The sequence below is a fragment of the Anopheles nili genome, chromosome 3 (genome assembly GCF_943737925.1).
Source record: "Anopheles nili chromosome 3, idAnoNiliSN_F5_01, whole genome shotgun sequence".
Lineage (NCBI taxonomy): Eukaryota > Metazoa > Arthropoda > Insecta > Diptera > Culicidae > Anopheles > Anopheles nili.
Window position 1 is genome coordinate 61,354,062 of NC_071292.1, and position 18,255 is coordinate 61,372,316.

An 18,255-nucleotide genomic window follows, 5' to 3' on the forward strand; every position below is an offset into this window, starting at 1 on the left:
CTGTCGCGGTCACTCGTGGGAGACGGATAAGCAGCGGAAAAACGAAAAACGAACGGGCTGATAGGCCAACGCAAATGGTTGTAAAATATTCCCGCCAACGTGTATTTAACTTTTCGTCCGCTTGTTTACTCCCAACGGGCTCCTGTCAGGCGACCGATAGCGTTTGCTGCTCGGTGAAAGATACCACACTGAGTAAAACATTTCACCATTAAAATAGCTCGATTTTAACCATTTCAGCTGCGTTCCGCGCTCAAAAACCGACCACGAAGAAAGGTCAAAAGTTCACAACCCGCGGCAGTATCTATCGCAAATTCAAGCTCTTTAGCTTTAGTGGCTTTTTTCAGGTTCTCAACTCGCTGAATGTTTTATGTAGTGTTCAAACCGTACCGAAAAAGTAAACGCTGTATGTACACGCTGCAATAATTGAATGCATAAAACTTCCACCCAGATGCAACACCGCTTGTTAATGGTGTTTTTATGTAATGGCATAATTTAGTGCGCTTTCGGGGTGCGCTTTCGGAAGCTCGAAAGCTTGATTTTAAATGACCCGGCACCCGGCACTCGACTACTGCCACTGCCAAGAGGCTTTTCCGTGTCGTTTAAAAGCGCTCTTTCTATTTTTACTGCACACTTTGGGGCACATTTTCCGACATGGCCATGGCATGTCGTAGACTCTGGTTCATGGGCGTGTTCGTTAATGGCCGGCATAGATGCTGGCGTGAAGACGAGCACACAAAAGGTGGCCCGCCTGTGTCACCTTCTGACCGAAAGCGGTCGTAAACATTTATACGCACTAGCAACACCGCACACGGCGTGACGCATCTGACGCGTTCGTTTATGCTGCCTTCTTCACCGTCTGACGTTGGACGATAACCGCACGTAGCTGGACACTGGTTGCCATGGCAACGAAGACACCGGAGACTCGCACATGCTCGTGGTGACGTGTGCCCGGCACGTATGCAGGTAAATAAAACTACCTCCCAGCAAGCAAGCTCGCCCCACGCTCCCCAATCGTTCATTGCAGGTGGCACCACGAATTAACAGCCTATTGTAAAGGAGTTGCAGAAACTCGGTGACTCGGACTTCGCTTATCATACGCCCAGATGGCGTGGTGATATCGTACGACGCACCCGGCTGTCATCGGGCGTGCAACTTGAACGACGCTCATCAAGAGGGGTCCCTTTTCTTTGGACATGCTCACACCGGAAGTCACACTTCCAGCGGCCGAACACCGGACCCGTGTTATTGTAATTGCATGTCTCTCCGGGTCCGGGCTGTTCGGTGGCGAACGGTGAAAGGAAGGTGCGAGACCACCGACACTTTGTGACTTCTGTGCATGCATCCTGCGCTAACGGGGCCGCTGGCTGCCGATACCAGAGCGACACCAGAGACACTTCTACTCGTAATTGCACTTACATCCTGCATGCGTTATCGAGTGTACTATACTGCAATTTACACAGAAATGCAACCATTGTTTCTTGGCCTTGTCTTCCCGCCAGCACGCCGGGTTGAGTACCGACCTATTTGTCAGGTTGGCCGGTCAACGCTTTGCCGGGGCGATTCAATTGGTCGCTTCCTGCCAAACTGTTCGCCTTGTCGTCGCCACCACCGGTGGGGCTTGCGAAACAGCACATTATCAAACGTGCCCACAGGCACTTGGTCCAGTTGGTCACGGCCGGTGCCGCGCGTTAAGGAAATGTAGCCCTGTTTGAGGGGAATTATGACAAATTTCCTGCCGCATCCAAGACGGTACCCGGCCGACAGGACTATTGACGTTTGTCGCATGTTCTCAAGCGTCAGCAGAACACCCGGCAGCGGTGCGATGCGTCTTGCGCACTGGCACTACACTTGACAGCCCGGTACGCATCCAAACGAATGTATATTTGTGCTAACAAAGGTAATTTAAGTTGCATCCTTCAACGTTTCCCCCGTGGGGTGACATCCCACCTACGACGAGATCAGATCGGCTTCGATTGCGTTCACTTGTCGACCCGTGCGCTCGAGCGACAGAGAAACGTTTACACAGCTGCTTACGAGGATGACGAGGACTCTTTAGGCGCCATTTTGTTACCTACGAGCGATTGCACTTTGTGCACACCGAGCTGCAACCGGGTGCCGTTGCCGTTGTGCATGATATCCTTGCAAGCTGGGCAAGTGTTTACTCGCGGCACACAAACGGCCCGTACCTCTCGTACCCTTGGAACTGTACACGGGTCAAGCTAATTTTGTTGCATTCCACTCGCGCTGCGGGTTCAAAAGGGAGAATTAATTTTAAAAGTTAACTAACTATCTCTCGCAATTCCCGCCGTAAGGTCGTAAAAACTATAAACCTTGCACGCTGCACATCGCCATGACGGATGCCGTCACGTTATTGTGCGTGGTCGATCAGCCCGGCCAGGGCCAGTCGTGGGTGATCCGGGCAGCTAATGTAGGCGACATTATTTTACACACCATTTAACAGATCACCAGAACGCGTTGATTCGCTTGGTGCAAGCATGGTGCGTCGAATGGTGCGTCCCATTGGCATACATGCCGGTTCCGTTACCCGGTCGAGTCATGGAGACGCCTGGTGTTTGATTGCCACCGTAGGATTGCCGGTAGTCGACTTCGTAGCCGGTGGCCGAATGGAGATGACATCTGATAATGGAGGTTCATGGGTGCATGCAAACCCGAGCCGAGCCCGTTTGTCGACCGTAAAACGCTATCCCGCAACGATTGAAATTCATAATCGCCAATATTAGCACACAGCAGCACCGCCCGGGAAAATGGGCGCCCGGCGTCCGGTGGTGGCCACGCGTTCATGGCCACGCGTTTCGAGACCGGTGCCATGAAGGGTGTGGCCGTTTGCATGGAAAGGTCCGCTCGAAGGACGAGCATGCCGAATGCTGCTGCCCGGGTGGATGAATGGAAATTTATTCAACGTAAAGTGAATTATTTGCGACATTTAATGAAATCAATTGAGTGAAATGTAATTCGGACGGAGTGATATGTAAAATTTTGCCGTAAACCGGCGAACGAAACCATCGCCATTCGGATGGATGCGCAACGCTCCGGTCGCAAAATAATGTGCATATTTTCGCTCGTATCGGTGAATAATTCTACCGTTATGTCGGTGGTGGTGGTGGTGGTCGTTGGGCGATTTTTCGATGAATTCCATCATCGGCGCTTGAGCACAATGTGCCCATTACGTGCTGAGGGCTGTTCGAGCGCGAATACTTCGCATCGCTTCGTGCGCTTCCGAGTTCGGTGTGGTGGCAGAAATTCCGAGCGGATTGCGCGTGATTCCACGAAGATCACCAATTTGGTCGATGTGTTAACGCGCAATACCGATAATGAGTTGTGTGGAAATACTTCAAGATTCAACACGAAATTAGCATTGATTCGTGCACCGGCTGCAAAACACAATTTGCAAAAGTCGAACTTTGCAGCTTTCGAGCTTTCGTTTCCAATGGCAACGAAAAACATGGCACGCTACGTTTACAATCGGATTTTTTTCCCCACTCCCAAAACCCGGCTCGTGTCTCGTTTCGCTCACTTATCGCGTTAGCTGATCATGGTGTAACAATCGCTTTAACGACGAAATTGCTTCACCCTGTGCTGGGTGGAGCTGGAAAATTTCGCGAAAAAATTCATGACAAACGGTCGCCGCTCGCCCTTCGCCAAAATCGAATACAAAAGCCGGCGCATCTAGAGGAGATAGTTTATTTGCATGTTGTGCGGTTCCACCCTCGTAGTCCCACGTGGCCTCGTCCACCGACCGAACGATGGCATTTACTGCGGGATTATGGTTCCCGGTGGTGAAATACTCTCGTCCAGCAGAGCACGAGAAGCACGAACCACGGACACGGGACCGACCGAGAGAAAGTTTTCATTTCTTTTTCCTTCCGCTTGCATGTGTTCCGTCAGATCCGTCGTCGGTGGCCCGTTAAACTGAGCGCGAGGCAACGACGAATGAAGCATAAAATAAAAGGTACAGCCACGTCAACACAGCGGCACAAAAAAGCAAGCAGAAGCTAGCGGCATTATGTTGGGCGGTAGAGCCACTACTTACCACAATCTCATCACCTCATCATGGCGCTCGTGATGCTGTTCATCAGCAGCGAGCCCCGGTGGCTCGGAATGGTGGCCAGCAGCGAGCGTATTTCCCACCGCCATCATAATCATCGCCATCAGTAGCATCTTCATATCCCGCGCGGGAGAACGACGTGCATCTTCCAAGGTTTTCTGCAGTGTATGGGGAGAGCAGAAAAGCAAGCAAAAAAGCTCCCATTTCAAATGCTCGGGAAGCGGCAGCTTCCACATGCCGTGGGAGCGTTGTGCTTTGGGGGCGCGGTTTCGTTTGGCCCACAATCAGGTTTAAGCTGAATATTACATGAATGGTTCATAAATTCCCGTGATATTTACGGCTGTTGCCGAGAAAACCGTGATGCTGTTATGCAATCGGGGCCCTCAAGTGAGATGAACAGAACCTTCAAGCGCCAGGAGCATAGCAACAGCCATCCCGATAAGTGTTTGTCGAGTTAGGATTCACTTTTATCTAAATCTCACCATTTGCGAGAGAGAGAGAGAGAGAGAGAGAGAGAGAGAAACATGTTAATGTGACTAACGACTGCAGCACGGCAAAGGTACACGAAATGCAGTTCATCTCACTTTAATCCCGTCCAAATGCTAAGTAGCAGTAAGCTTTTCGTGTAGCTTCCAACTCACTAGCTACTGCTTTTGGTTTGCTTTCGGTGCTTTTTTTACCTCCCAAACAACTCAAGGCCGGACACAAAGCCCTCACGTGCTCATTTTTCTGTTCCACCCGTGCCGTGGGTAGCTGGGCGGGTATCAACTTTGAGCAAACCGACGCGAGAAAGAGTAAAAAGCACTCAGCTGACACAATCCCGAGTCCCGGTCGAGGGGGTGCCAGTGTCCGAGAAGCTTTAGCCACCGTTACAGCTTCCGCGAAAGATGGCACGGGTTGCAGGAAATCGTCATGCATAATCATACATGCACACTCGCGAGCATTTTGCTTCCTGCACATGCACAGAAACACACACCAACGCTCGAGACGAGATCGAGACCGGATGAAGTTCCTGCTTGGTGTCCATCCACCGCTACCGCTCAACCGCTGGTGGGAGCGTGAAAAGTTTGCAGAAAGTATTATTTATGTATCCCATAGGTAACCTAAAACTGTTAACGCTTTCTAGCCGGATCCCGACGGCACACCTCCGCACCAGACCGCTGGCCACCATTCTTCTTCGTCGACGTCACGGCTTCATTTCCCGCCACGAATGAACTGCGTGGACGGCTCGGAAGTACTCACCGCTGCCGTTGGTTCGTTGGTGGTAGTGGTGGGTAAAGTTGCAAGTTTTTCTTTTTTTTTTTCATTCTATTGTTGGTTGCTTTTGCTTTTGTTTCCACGTGTTTTCTGTTGTTGCTGGTGCTGGTCTTCCTGCTCAGCTTCGTGCACTGGCAGGATGTACACGATACACGGAGAGGGCTAGCTTTAGCCCGGGTTTGTTCGGTTGAAGAAAACACCCCAGCTAAGGGAGGACTTTGGAAGTCGGAAGGCACTTCCCACAAATCCGGTCCAAATCGCCCCACCGCTGAGTGTTGGCATAGAAGCACGGGAGCACGGAAAGTGTGCTTACGAGCGAGAAAGCACGGAGCGTTCGTTGTTGCAAAGAGAAAGGACATAATTCTCGATTTCACACCGGAAAGGGTTGTCCGGTAGTGGCGGCGACGTAGGATCCTCCGAAGGATCCTCCCGGCATCCGGGGGGGAGGGAGCTGGGATAAAACCGCAATAAATCCGGTGGGATGCTCACCGCTCGTGGCCGTGCTGGCTCGCTTTACGACCGCTTTACAGTTTACAGAGCTCTCTATCAAATGATAAGTTATAATCCGGTAGTTTTGCTATTTATTGAAATTGGTTCTTTTGTTTTCGCTTCTCCGTTGCAGGTACGTAGGTGTTGCAGTGAAGGGCGAACGTTAGGGCCATTCTTTTAGCTGAATAATAGCCGTTGTTTGTGGTCTGGTTTCGTTCAGCACTTCCCGCAGGTAATAATAATTCTTCGGACGTGAGGCGGACATGATTTGAGTGAATTTGAGCGTGATGTATACCTCTTTTTTTGTTTTGCTGAAAATTATTTATTGGAGTAATTCATGCGAAAATAAACAAAACATTCTACGTACGTTGCGTTGAGTGCTCGGCCACGGCTGGATCCTTCCAGTAAGAGCAGAAATAGACGAACAGTTTTTTATCGGCCCTAGCTCCCGACCTTCCAATAAGGTATTAGAACCAGGAAACGGCCTAAGCTTCCCAGTCCAGACGGAAGATATTTTTATACACCCAGAATTGAAAGAAAGGCGCCGTTTTTTTTCACCAGCCCAAAAGCTAACAAACTGATTACTGTTCTTTGCGCTCCGTTCCGTTCCTGCCAATAGCTGTACGTCAAATTTTCAACTCCCTCGAGGGGAAACATCCGAACCAAAAGAAAAAAAAACACTCCCATACTCAGGAACGTCAAGATGGTGGAACCCCTGAAGAACCGGCTGCGAAACAATCGAAAAGGAAAAGGCATAAAAATCGCCCGCCACTGCGTCGGGAATGGAGGGGAATAAATTTTTATTATCATTGTAAATGGATTTAATCCGCGCCGAACGGTACCGTCCTGCCGTTCGGCCGGTGAAGCCGGCGATCTTGGAAAATTTGCCCCTCGAAACCAGAGGACCGGGTGAAAATATCGGACCGAAAAGCACCACGCGCAAGCCGGGAAAAACGCGCAACGGTATTGTTCCTCACTACCAGCGCGTTGGCATCTTAAAGTTTTCCGGCCCGTTTGCGAGCCCCACGGGCCGGCGGAAATAAGAAAATTGAAAACAGACAAATTTTTACGCTCCCTTTCGCTTCGTTTCCGGTGAGGGAGTAGAGCATTTTGGATCGAAGGCGGCCAAGAGCCACCGAAGTGGGCTTTACAGATTTTCACCGCTTTGCCGCTTGCCCCATAAACTCCGAGCTTTTCGGTGTGATTTTCCCACGGGGCAGCTTGTCGTCAACTTTCAATTTTCCCGGTCATGCTCGCGTACTTACTCCTCGGGTGTGGCGGCCGGCAGAGAGCCCTTTTTACGGCCAGCGGCTTGGGCCGGTGAAAGGTTTGCGGAACCTTTGCGGAAAAAAAACGGGAAACGTTCCGGGAGAGCTCGCGAAATTATCCGGAGAGCTGTTAAAGTTTATTTTTACGACGCCAGCCAATACCGCGGGGTCTTACTGCCCGGGGGGAGCCTGAAAAGCGGAGTGAAAAAGCTGACTCAAGAAGCAGCCGCGGGAGAAAAAGGAACGGTTCCCCCACGTTCGGTGATTAAATGCGCACTGGAATGTCTCGAATATTTTCTGATTTTCAAAGTGCGGCTCGGTGCGGTGGCGCTGCAATCGAACGAAGGATGAATTTTGCCTCCTGCAGAAGGGCGAAAAAAATGGCCACCCCCCCAAGTTGGCTTTAAAGGCTGGTTTGCGACGGCAAACATCAGATGATAAACCATGATCAAAGTTTGGCCAAAGAATAACGGAATCGGCGAAACGATGACGCCGAAGCAAATAGGTCAATAATTTAATTCGGTCCACCGCCCGATCCGGGCTCCATTAAGAATGGCCTTATCCTTTTGCCGGATCGACGGGAGACGCAGCGTGTGGTTGCCGAAAGGACGGCAAATGTTGAACAAATTATCTTTCGCTTAATTCCTGCCGGGTACGTCGGTGGTACGCAAGGATAACGAGGATAATTTGATTGGAAATTATCTGTGGCGAGGGATCAAATGAAGCGTGCAATAATTTTATTATGCCGTTTATGCAAACATCCGTAGCGAACAAGACGCGCTTGTTTTATTTTTGGACTGGCCACACGGCGTGTCCTGTTCTGTCTTTGTCGGGACATATGAGCGGCCAGCTACGACATCGGTTTGGTATTGAGATAAATGTGCTTCTGGCGGTGGAGTGGGTTTAAAAACACCACCACGAATATGTTAGCTGAGCTTCCAAAGGAGACTCTTTATGTAACCTTTTGCTTTTACATGAGTGAGAATGCGAAGCGTGTTTGGGAGTTGGTTTATTTAACTTTCATTTACATTTAAATGAAAAAATGAGCGTAAGCTTTTAAATATGTTCTTTTAGCATCGGTAATGTAGCTAAAACGATTCTACGTCATCTTTTTGCGTCTCGCTGACAAGTGATCTTTCGAAGCAACGGTTGCTTTGACCGCTAGAGACGCTCGAGCGAAAATGCATCTTGAGACATCTGCAGTAATCAAACGTGAGTGAGTATTCGCCTTAAGCATGGGGTACCGTTGATCGTCTTGAGCACGATAATAAAAGCTCACGGCAGTGCTTCGGTCAAAGCGTACCGTTGCTTTGGTAGTCCTTTTGCAGTTCTCCATCATCTTGCGGCAGATTCTACCATCAGGCAAATTGCACCGAAAGTAAACGGCAAGTTGACTCATTTTACCAATTGACTTGTCACAAGAGCGGATAAAAGTACCCTGGAACGCTGGTCGTGAAGGACCAGCACTGAGCGCTCAAGAATTAAACACTCCCGCACAAACGTCTTAAAGTGCTTCGTCAGAATTCTTTCCCTCGAAAAGAATTCGCTGAGTGCCGAAAAAGGAAACCTTGCGAAAGCGAAGGAACGAAACTTTCCACCGCAGCACGACGGTAATGCACATACGCTTGATATTTCAGTTTTTTTTTGTTGCTTCTTTGCCACGGTTTAAAGCGTACCAGCGCAATGGCAGCGTAAAAAGAAACCAGCCATGTCTTTTTATGCTCGTTTGTGCGCTCGGCCCGCAGACGGCCCAGGAATGATGCCAGATTCTAACGCCGTCGTTCAACCTGCCCGCTTGGTTGGAGCCCACGTTGTTTGAACGCTTTTTGATGACTCAATTTCGACATTGTAAAATTCTACGATAATGAGTGCTTTTTTGGCCTGGACCGGATCGGGATGAGCCAGGACGAAAACGATTTCGGGCGTATGAGCTTGTTGTTCAAAAATTCTCGGGTACTCTCGCGCGGTCCGGGAACGTACCGGGATGGTTTTTAATTCTAGATCCGTTTTATTGTTATTTATTGTTTGGTTCGAGCAGTGTGTCCTTGTTCACAACGATGCTTTTAAGGACGAAAAAGCTATGATCATCTTGGTGCTTGGTACACTCGAGAGATATATTTCGCACTAGCAAAATTGGATAGGAGCGCAAAAGAAAAATTAAACCTTTGAATAACATTCCACAGGAAGCTTAAAAATGTTAAGTACATCCGAATCACTTTGTTAAAATATAGTTTCCAGACGTCAACTCCGACCCCCGGGGCCAGGAAGCAGCCAGTTCCGAGTTTGTCACCGGGACCACTGCTTCCCGCACTAGCAGCTAATAATCTGCCCGCTGAAGTCTTAACGAGTGCCCGGGCGCATTGATGGCATTAACAGGAAAGTTTACGATAACGAGTTCGAGTAACCTTTCTCCCGCATGCCGTTTTTGGCCGGCGCAGCGCACAGATGTTCCCGGGAACCGTTTTTCTCGGTACCGAGTGAGAGCCGGGAAACTTTTCCCCAAAGCACTACCAAGAGTGGGCCACCCGTTCTTATCTGCATTCGGAAAATCCACCTAATTTTGCAGCCACTTGCAATCCACTCCTATTAACACGCGGAGAGAGAGATTGAGAGCGAGCGGCTGGCGTTGGCCTACACTACGCTTCTAACTCGGCTGGGTTAGCTTATGGCTTTGTATGAAAGCCGAGTCGAACATTTAAATGGCCGGTAAGATGGCACGCCACAGCCGTCGAAGGGCACCGGGTCTTCGATGTCACTTTAAATTCCGCCAATTATTATTAACTGCCGCCATATTCGCGTCGAGCCAGCCACCCGTCCAAGGAACCAAGGAAGCGAAATGGCTTCCGTGCAGCAGCCGACACCCGTCACGGGAAGGTACGTTCGCGCCCGTAAATGAGCGCCGGTTATCAAACGTGATGATGGGAAAAGTTTTCGCACCACTACGCGCGCGCCGCTCCGTTTGCTGTGGAAGTGTGCATTTGCATCGGACCCGGCAACGTGTTCGACTGCGCCGCGTTTCTGGCCGCGGTTAACACTTGCCGGAAGAGCTTCGAAAATACTTTGAAAAGTTTCAACCATCGTTCGAATGCTTTCCCGCGTCCGGGGTGTGGGAACTGGCCGCGCATAAATGGCAACGGTTTCAACTATGTGCCGAACGGGCTGCATTCGCTCGCGTTAGTCTGGTTGCTACCCGCGTGGATAGATAATTAAATGGTGCAATGGTGCATTCCCTTCTGCCGAAAGGTGAGGCTCACTTTCGACACCTCACAGTCGCACGGCATTATGGAGCGTCGCGAAAATGCAGCCCCCTCGGATGGTCCACCGTGGGTTGGAGAAAATTAATGAAGAATTTCAAACGGAGAGGACGAAAGCTTTTCTTATGAGGAAATACTTCTCCCCGAGTTCTGCCAGGACGCGTGATCGTGAAGCGTAAAGATAGATCATCAATTTCCGGGCACCGGTGCATAAAAGTTTAGTTTAGAGAATGTAATGCCACGCAACGGCTTGTTTGCAGCGCTCGCAAACTTCGTGGCCACTCTCGCGTGGGTACTGTGACGGATGGACGGACGGACGGACGGACGGACCTCCGGATGCAATTAATTAGTGCGAGCTTGCACAGGATTAGTGCGAGCTTCCGGTGTGGCCCGAGGGTAGCTGAGAGCAGATGCAATAAAGTAACGACGCGGAAAGCGTCCACTGCTGCAGAAGTTTCCAGAAACTACACGGATGCGCCCATGATGGACAAACAGAGCACGGCACATCCCATCCAGGTGGCTTGCATGAGTTTGCAAAGTAACCGGTAAGATTACGGGGACGGGATTAGAAAATTACATAAAATTGCAATCGACTCGCTTCTTGGTACCATTCAGCTACACGAGCCTTTTTCCACCTACACCACGGCCACGGCAGCATGGGGATTGGAAATTGTGAAATTAATATTAAAGCCTATACAATGCTGCTAGTTAAAGTTGAGTTTTTTTTTCAAGTTTCCAATCAGTGTACTCACCTGCATCCACACCACCTGTGTCATCAAATGGAGTTTGTTTGCACACTTCCGGTGTAATAAAATGAAGCGCTTCACGAACAGTGGGTTTTTATTTGTCTTTTTTATTTAAAAACATGTACATTTTACTCATTTGTTTTGCCGCGTTTTTTCCGCTTATCCGGTTGTGGTTGTATGTGTGTTTTTTTTTGTTGGGTTGTTTGGTTTGCTTGCTTGCCTCGTTTCCAATTTCATCGAATCATTTCATAATGTATGTATAGTTTGCTTCAGCTTCAGCTGGTGAATCCCCATTTCCCATGCGCTGATTGGATTCTGTCGGTTTTGCTTTGTCTTGCATCATTATTATGTGTGCCGTTGCATGCACTGCTTATTACACAACGCTCGTCATATTGTAACATTCCCTGCTCTCACGCGTTCTTTTGTTTATGTTTCCCACCACCACCCACGCTCTCACTCGCCTTTCGCTCCGCTTCGCACACGACAATAGCTTCGCAATATGATTATTTCGCTGGGGTTTTAACTAGTTACTAATGGATTTGTTTTTAAAATATTTATTAGATTCCGTTCCTCGTGCACTTGTCTCTTCTTCTTATTCATTTTTTCCGTGCCTTTACCGCACCACCACCTTCTGCGTCTTTAATGAGGAGCAATCGAGGAGCATGAGTTTTGAGAGCATAGGTTGTTTTTTTTTACACTGAAGGAGATGAAAAATGGGGCGGGCCGAATAAACGAATGCGAATGAAACGTGTACTTTGTTACACCGGCTCGAGATCTGCGCTGTTTGCAGCGGCTCCTGTCGTTTTGCTTCAAAGCACTAGAAAAATTTGGCTTTTGACCTAAGCATGCGTTGCTTTTGCACGGTGCGTTTATATCTCCTTCGATTCATCTTTCTCCTCACCAGAATGGTGGGAGTTGGCCCAGTTTGTTTCGGGGTTGTGTTTTTTTTTTTTACTTTCACTTCGTTTGCTTAACATTAGCCTACTAAGAGAAGCTCAAGGAGTTCGTCCTAGTGAAATAAAACATATCGAGCGAGCAACCAAAGCTCTAAACGCGAACGCAACACACATTCACAGTTTCGTCCTTTGTGGGAGTAGCGCGTTACATCCATTCCAGGGCGCAGGCCCCACTGGTTAACACAGTAAATAAAAACAACACAAGTACTCAAACGCTCCACAGCAAACAGATGGCTATAAAGCTCCGGTTTATTTACACTGCGATACCGAAGTGGGGTATCGATACGGGACCGATTTAATGCATGCAGATTTACATTCGCCACTTCGCGCTCGCTTCGCGGAACCGTGAATTTGAGCTAAATGGTTGCGGTTTTGGCTATGAACAGCAAATAACTCGCCCGGGAAGAGCGATTCGATTGGCTCGCTTTATCGCGGTAAAAAATTTTAGCTAAGCTTCCCACCGCAGGACACGTTGAACGGTGTCCTTTCTTTTTCTGCTCTATTTCGTCTCCAGCGCCAAACCACACTGTTTGGCTGTACGGGAATGTATGTTTGGTGTGGGTTAGCATCCCACGCGTGTCAACTTGTTCTATATCATGTATCACATTCATTTGGTTTCTTTCCATTGGGTTTTTTGCTAGACCTTCAAGTTTCTGCTATTATGTAACACCCACGCGCCATTTCGATACACCCAGCGCGGCACTGCGACACATTCAGCGTTAGGAACGTAAACGAAACGGAAACGGAACCACGTTCAACGATGAGGCCCTTTCTGCACGGTCACATGCACGCATTCTAATTCATCAAAACCATGGAGGAATGATGTTAAAGGAAAAAGAAAACTTACCATCTCGCGAACAACCGCGTGGAACCAAAAAAGGGGCTAGATTTTGTTTTTTGTTTTTGTTTACTTTAGTTATCTAAGCCAATCGTACCTACTTTACCACCCATCGTATCGTTTTCTACTCTCTCAAGCGTCGCTCGCATGGGTCCGGGTTGCTTTCGGCGGTTCGTTTTTACTTCCACACGCGACGCACTTGATCACCCGCATCGGAATCAAGCACAGTAACATACAGAACAGCGTACTTACGAGCCGTACGGTCATTACCTTGCAAGCAGCCAAAACGGGCCACATACACACGATGCGACCGATCGCGACGATTTTGCTCACCACCGTGGCCACGGCTGTGACAACTCCGACGGCAATTCTAGCTACGACTGACGGACCTGCGCCCAGGTTTGGCAAGAACAAGAAGTCGTACAGCAGCAGAAGCGTCAGCGAGGCTGACGTGACGGCAGCAAACAGCGCCTTGGCCAAGAATAAGGCCGACCCTAGGGTTAATCCACCGAGGGCGCCATTCTTCGATGCGAGTGCTTTTGCTGCCGCCTCCAGACAGCTGTGGAACTCGCGGTAGTCGACCCGGGTTATGGCACAGTAGTGATTGAGCAGGCAAACTCCCTCGCAGGTTTTTGTTGCATGGCGCACGGAGTTCGCTCTGTAGTATCTGTGAAGTAGAGGGATCGTGAAGACAGGAAGAAAGCATACACTATTAGTATGTTGTGGGCAAGCGAGAGAAGAGCTCGATGCATCGAAAGTAACACCATTTTTATTCAAATTCACGCCACTGCTCCATGCTAATGGCAGCCATACAGAGCGGCTTTGCATTTACTCCCCGCACAAATATCTTCTCAATGGCAAATAACTTCCTTTCTTTGGAATGGTTCCACCCACCACCGACGAGAGATCACTGCCAATGACACAACACAGCTCATGGTGGTGGCTTTTTGTCGACGAAGTTTTCCCCGATTCCATACAAGCGAGATTATTGTTAACTCCATCTTTCTTGCCGCCATCCCGTCAACCGGACGAAACGAACGTACCCACACCCACACTTAGGGCATTGAATCGGCATCCTTTTCTTCGAGGGCACACACCGGTACCTTGTCATCTGCACGCGCCCCCTTGTGGTCGCTGGGTGGCGTGCGTGGGAGGGAGGGGGCAGGGGTGGGGGGGGTGCGTTTTCCGGTCGACACTTTTCGGTCGTTTCACGCGCCAACAGCACCAGAGAGATCGACACCGACATTCTGTGTGTGTGTGTGTGTGGGGGGTGTAAGGATGAGCGCGCTTTCCTGGAAAAGCCGAGTCCGAAAGTTTCTGCCACCGCAAGCCTCGCACAGAAGAACGCGACCAAACACCCACACCCCGGTAGCACACATGTTGGTGTGTTCGGTCGGGCGGAAAACTCTCTCGTTCCATCCGTCTCCCCCCCCCCCCCCCCCTTCCCGGGCCGGAGATTTTCCGTGCTTCAATCACGGCGCAGATAACCGATGATGGGCCACCGGCCGGGTTTCGATCGACCCAAAAAGCCCTCGCCTGATGCCCCATCGATGGTGAGATATGGCTGAGGGCTTTCTGTGGCCCCTCAAAGGGTGGATTTCTGAGAGCCCGAAAAAGGGACCCTCGCCTGCTGCTTCCGGTGGCTTCCGGTGCACCAGGCGCGTCGATGGCCGTCCGGGGGATGAATGGTACAAATAAAATGTTAGATTACTTTCGCTCCCAGCCCATCCCAAAAGTCCCGAGTTGCGGGAAACGGGCAGGAGATTTGAATCTGAATAAGCCGGAGCAAATCCCAAAATTGCTCCTTTATGCAACCGCACACACGTACACTAGCCCACTCGGTCGCAGAAGAAAAAGGGGTGAGATTTCTTGTGTTCACCAGCCGCGCGTGTTTTCTACCGGTGTTGTGGAGAGAAAATTCCGCAACGCATGGTGCCCAAAATGCCGATAGTGACCGGTCGATAACCGGTGGTATTTGGGTGCTAGGCGGGTGACTTTCAAACACACACACACACACACACACACACACACACACGCCCACGCAATAGATAATGGAAAGAAGCCGAGGATTTCTTTCGCGTGAACCAACACACCACCCACGGAGGACGCCGAAAGGCATCGATTCCACGATCCGATCTCACATTCGTCTTTCACCCCGAGAAGAGGCAGGCTTTACGCGAAGCCTTCCAGCACCACTTTGCCACCCACAAAAAAGGTGCGTGCGTGCGTGTGTAACCGTACCGTTTCGCTAAGCCTCGGCCCAAAACTCGGGCGCTGGGATAAGAGCGGACATAAGATCGCAACCCGAGGCGAAGGCCAAAATTCCCGGAAGAAAGTTCGATCACTCGCGAACGATAAGCCGCACCAGCGGGTGGGGAGATTTGTGAGGGACTTGGACTGGTTGTCGATGGCACCCAGAACTGGAAAGAACAAGCACAAGAAAGCCATAAACGCGAGATTTGGTCGTGCTCTGTTTGCACGAAAAGCCTCGACCATCACAAGTGAGGCGTGGTTAGTTAGTTTGTTTGTTTTTTTTTTGCACGCAGGATCCATATCAGACCCACCCGCGTTGTTGGCTGATCGGTTGGGATAAAATATTGGAATCGTGGATGGGATTAGCTGAAAATAGTGCAAAGCCTTTGCAGGAGGGAGGTTTTCCCGGAGTCGATCTCGTGGGGATCGTTCCGAACGCGCAAATTTTATCCCCGGGAAGCCGCGAGGATTACTCGCAAGGACGAGCTGGCGTTGTTGGCCATCCAAAAAACCCCACCCAGGATAAGCGCGAGCAGCATATCGATGGTTTGGAATCGTGGTGACTTACTTCATAAACTGCGCGTCGTCTGCGTTGTTGAACCGATCGGCCAGGTTGTGTAGGGCCACCGACGACACCTCGCTGAGCCCGTAATAGTAGGTGGTGAGGTTGTACTCGGGCTGCCAGACGGCTTCCTCCACCTTGTTGGCTTGCTCTAAATCTAGGTAGTACTGCGTGTAGTCTAAGACCTGCCGGTGAGAGCGAAACCCAAGACGTACGTACGTTAGCAACATGTCCTTGCTAGCGTCTCCGTCAATCTGGCAACCTACCTGCCCTGTATCGATGTCGAATTTGTACAACCGCATGGCGGGATTGTTGGACTCGCTGCTTCTCCGGGGGCTTATCGATGGGGCGATCATCATCCAGGAGACGGGTTTGCCTGTCACAATGCACCAGTTAAATAAAAAGGGCCACGAAAAAGTGGGGCCACTACCACTGCGGGTACTTACCAACTTCATTATAAACCACTCGGAACGAGTCCGAATGCAGATGCCCGAAGAACTGTCCCTGAATGATCGATGAGTACCGCTTCACCAGCCGCAGGTAGCGCACGTTGTTCTTCTCGGTGAAGCTGGTGTGCCCGTACGGCATCGTGTGGCCAACGTGGCGCTCATCCGAGCCTGGTGGTATGTGTCCTACGATATATACCTGTACGGGCGAGCAAGCAGATGAAAGCCAGCTAAAGTGGAGCCGATTTCGAAGCGCCATCCCGTCCGAAAGCTTCGTCGTTAAAACCTGCCCCCTTTTGTGATGGGTGGCAGTGGTTTCGGTATCAAAAATTCAATTACGGCCCATAAAACTTAAGACATCCAATTGTGCTACGCCCCGTACGCCATAGTTGCGAGGGGCTCATATCGCTCGCCGGAATCTCGCACTCGCAGGCGCAGGCCGGTCTGCCTGATTGGATCGAATCAGGTGAGGACCGACTATCAAATCTTGAACAGTCCCGTCGGCCGGAGAACCCGGGGATCGGTAAAATAAATGAACCACAATCCGGTTGGATATTGATTCTCATAAAATCGCCATAAAACCGCAACCGTCCCCCAAGTGGCCAACTCCAACTTCCACCCGCAACCGGTGCGTAGGCGGCAGAGTCGTCTACTCGGGCCGGCTTTTGAAAATTGGTTCATATAAATTCGATGACCACTCTCTCATTTCCTCGCTCGGAAGCCCCACATCGCTTACGATCCCCAAGGGTTGACAGAGCGAGAGTGCATGTGTGAGAGAGAGAGAGAGAGAAAGTGAAAGAAGAAATTCAGTCGACCATCTCTCGGAAGTGGCCCTTTGCCATGCGGGGGCCAAGGAAAAAAAGCAAAGCGAATGACTAATGGATTCAAAGGTTTTTGGTCGTTCGCTCGGGCGGATGATGAATTATAGAGCCCGGGAAAACCACCGACCCCGTCGGGGAGTCACTCGCCACGGGCGACATCTATGACGGAAGCCCTGTTTTTCAAATCCCGACCGAGTTTTTCACGTCCCCCAGCCCAGCACTGGTGACGGTTAAACGGCCACCGGGCTAATGTGATTTGTCGGAGGCGAGCTTTCGATATTGATTTGAGGGATTGGTTCTTGGATGGTTTCGCCCGCAAAAGAAAAAAGCTCCATAACCGGTTGGTGACCCGACGCCGGTGAAGATCTCGGAGATCGACCACCGAGGCGCATTTGTGACAAGTGGCTGAATTGTTAATGCTTGTAAGATGTAAATCGGTGAGAAATTCCCCCATCCGAACCGGCACCGGCTAGCTCCGATGCCGGTGGCTGAGCTGGTTTGAGCGTTAAATCGAAAGCAGATTCAATTATTCACGGTGTCTGGAGAGCGAAAATAATGGAGCATAAATTGAAACTGTCCACCCAATCATGCTACTTGGAGGATGGGGAAGATTATGTTGTTACTCCATCAGCCCCGAGCGTTGGCTTTGGGAATTCGGGCGAGCAAAGGTTGTAAAAGGTAGCGAATCTAATCAAGAACCTTTGGAAATTTCTAATTGGCTTGTTTCGGGATGACGTAGAAACAAGCTGCTGATTGAGTAATTCCATCGAATGGGGGTTGCTTGATGGACCGGTTGCTTTTTAGCCATCTGGCTTATGCTTTTCTGCTACGATCAGCCGTGCATTTCGATGAAATAAATCTCCTCTCGATGCATCGCACCGATCTTCGGGAAGTAAAACCCATCCGAGAATGGGAAGATTTTGGGATAAAATGAATTCAATCAATCAGCCAGCTAAATGGGCTGTAGAAAGCGGCCACTCGCCGTTCGGTTCGATTCGTCGATCGATCCATTCCGGCCTTCTTGAGCCCCAAGAGTGGGAGCTCGTTTTCGACACGGATTATTTCCTTTCGGCTTCGCTTTGTTCCTCACTGTGCACAGTGATCGAACCCGGTCCGGTGCTCGCTTATGACCAATGACTCGCCGTGATTGCGACGTGCAATAACCGAATCGAATAAATAGTACACGGATGCGGCGTATCTTGCGCCCACCGATTGCCCACCGATTTTATCTGCGATTCCAATTCCGATCATGCCTCGGTGCGCCGGCCCGGGGATTCTGCATCCTGCCGGGGTTGATTG

At 50.2% G+C, this 18,255-nt stretch overlaps 1 protein-coding gene across 1 annotated transcript in view; it reads right to left on the bottom strand.

Annotated features, from left to right (window-relative positions):
- Nucleotides 1–2,462: 2,462 nt before the first annotated feature.
- The window catches only part of LOC128724762 (acid sphingomyelinase-like phosphodiesterase 3a), a 51,302-nt gene continuing 35,509 nt past the window's right edge, over nucleotides 2,463–18,255 (bottom strand). Inside the window, exons 6-11 of the mRNA XM_053818484.1 lie at nucleotides 16,136–16,334; nucleotides 15,956–16,065; nucleotides 15,696–15,874; nucleotides 13,264–13,541; nucleotides 7,078–7,150; nucleotides 2,463–2,637 (exon numbers count right to left, since the gene is read on the bottom strand). Of these exons, the coding sequence (XP_053674459.1) occupies nucleotides 2,463–2,637; nucleotides 7,078–7,150; nucleotides 13,264–13,541; nucleotides 15,696–15,874; nucleotides 15,956–16,065; nucleotides 16,136–16,334 (1,014 nt within the window). The remainder of the gene's footprint in view (nucleotides 2,638–7,077; nucleotides 7,151–13,263; nucleotides 13,542–15,695; nucleotides 15,875–15,955; nucleotides 16,066–16,135; nucleotides 16,335–18,255) is intronic.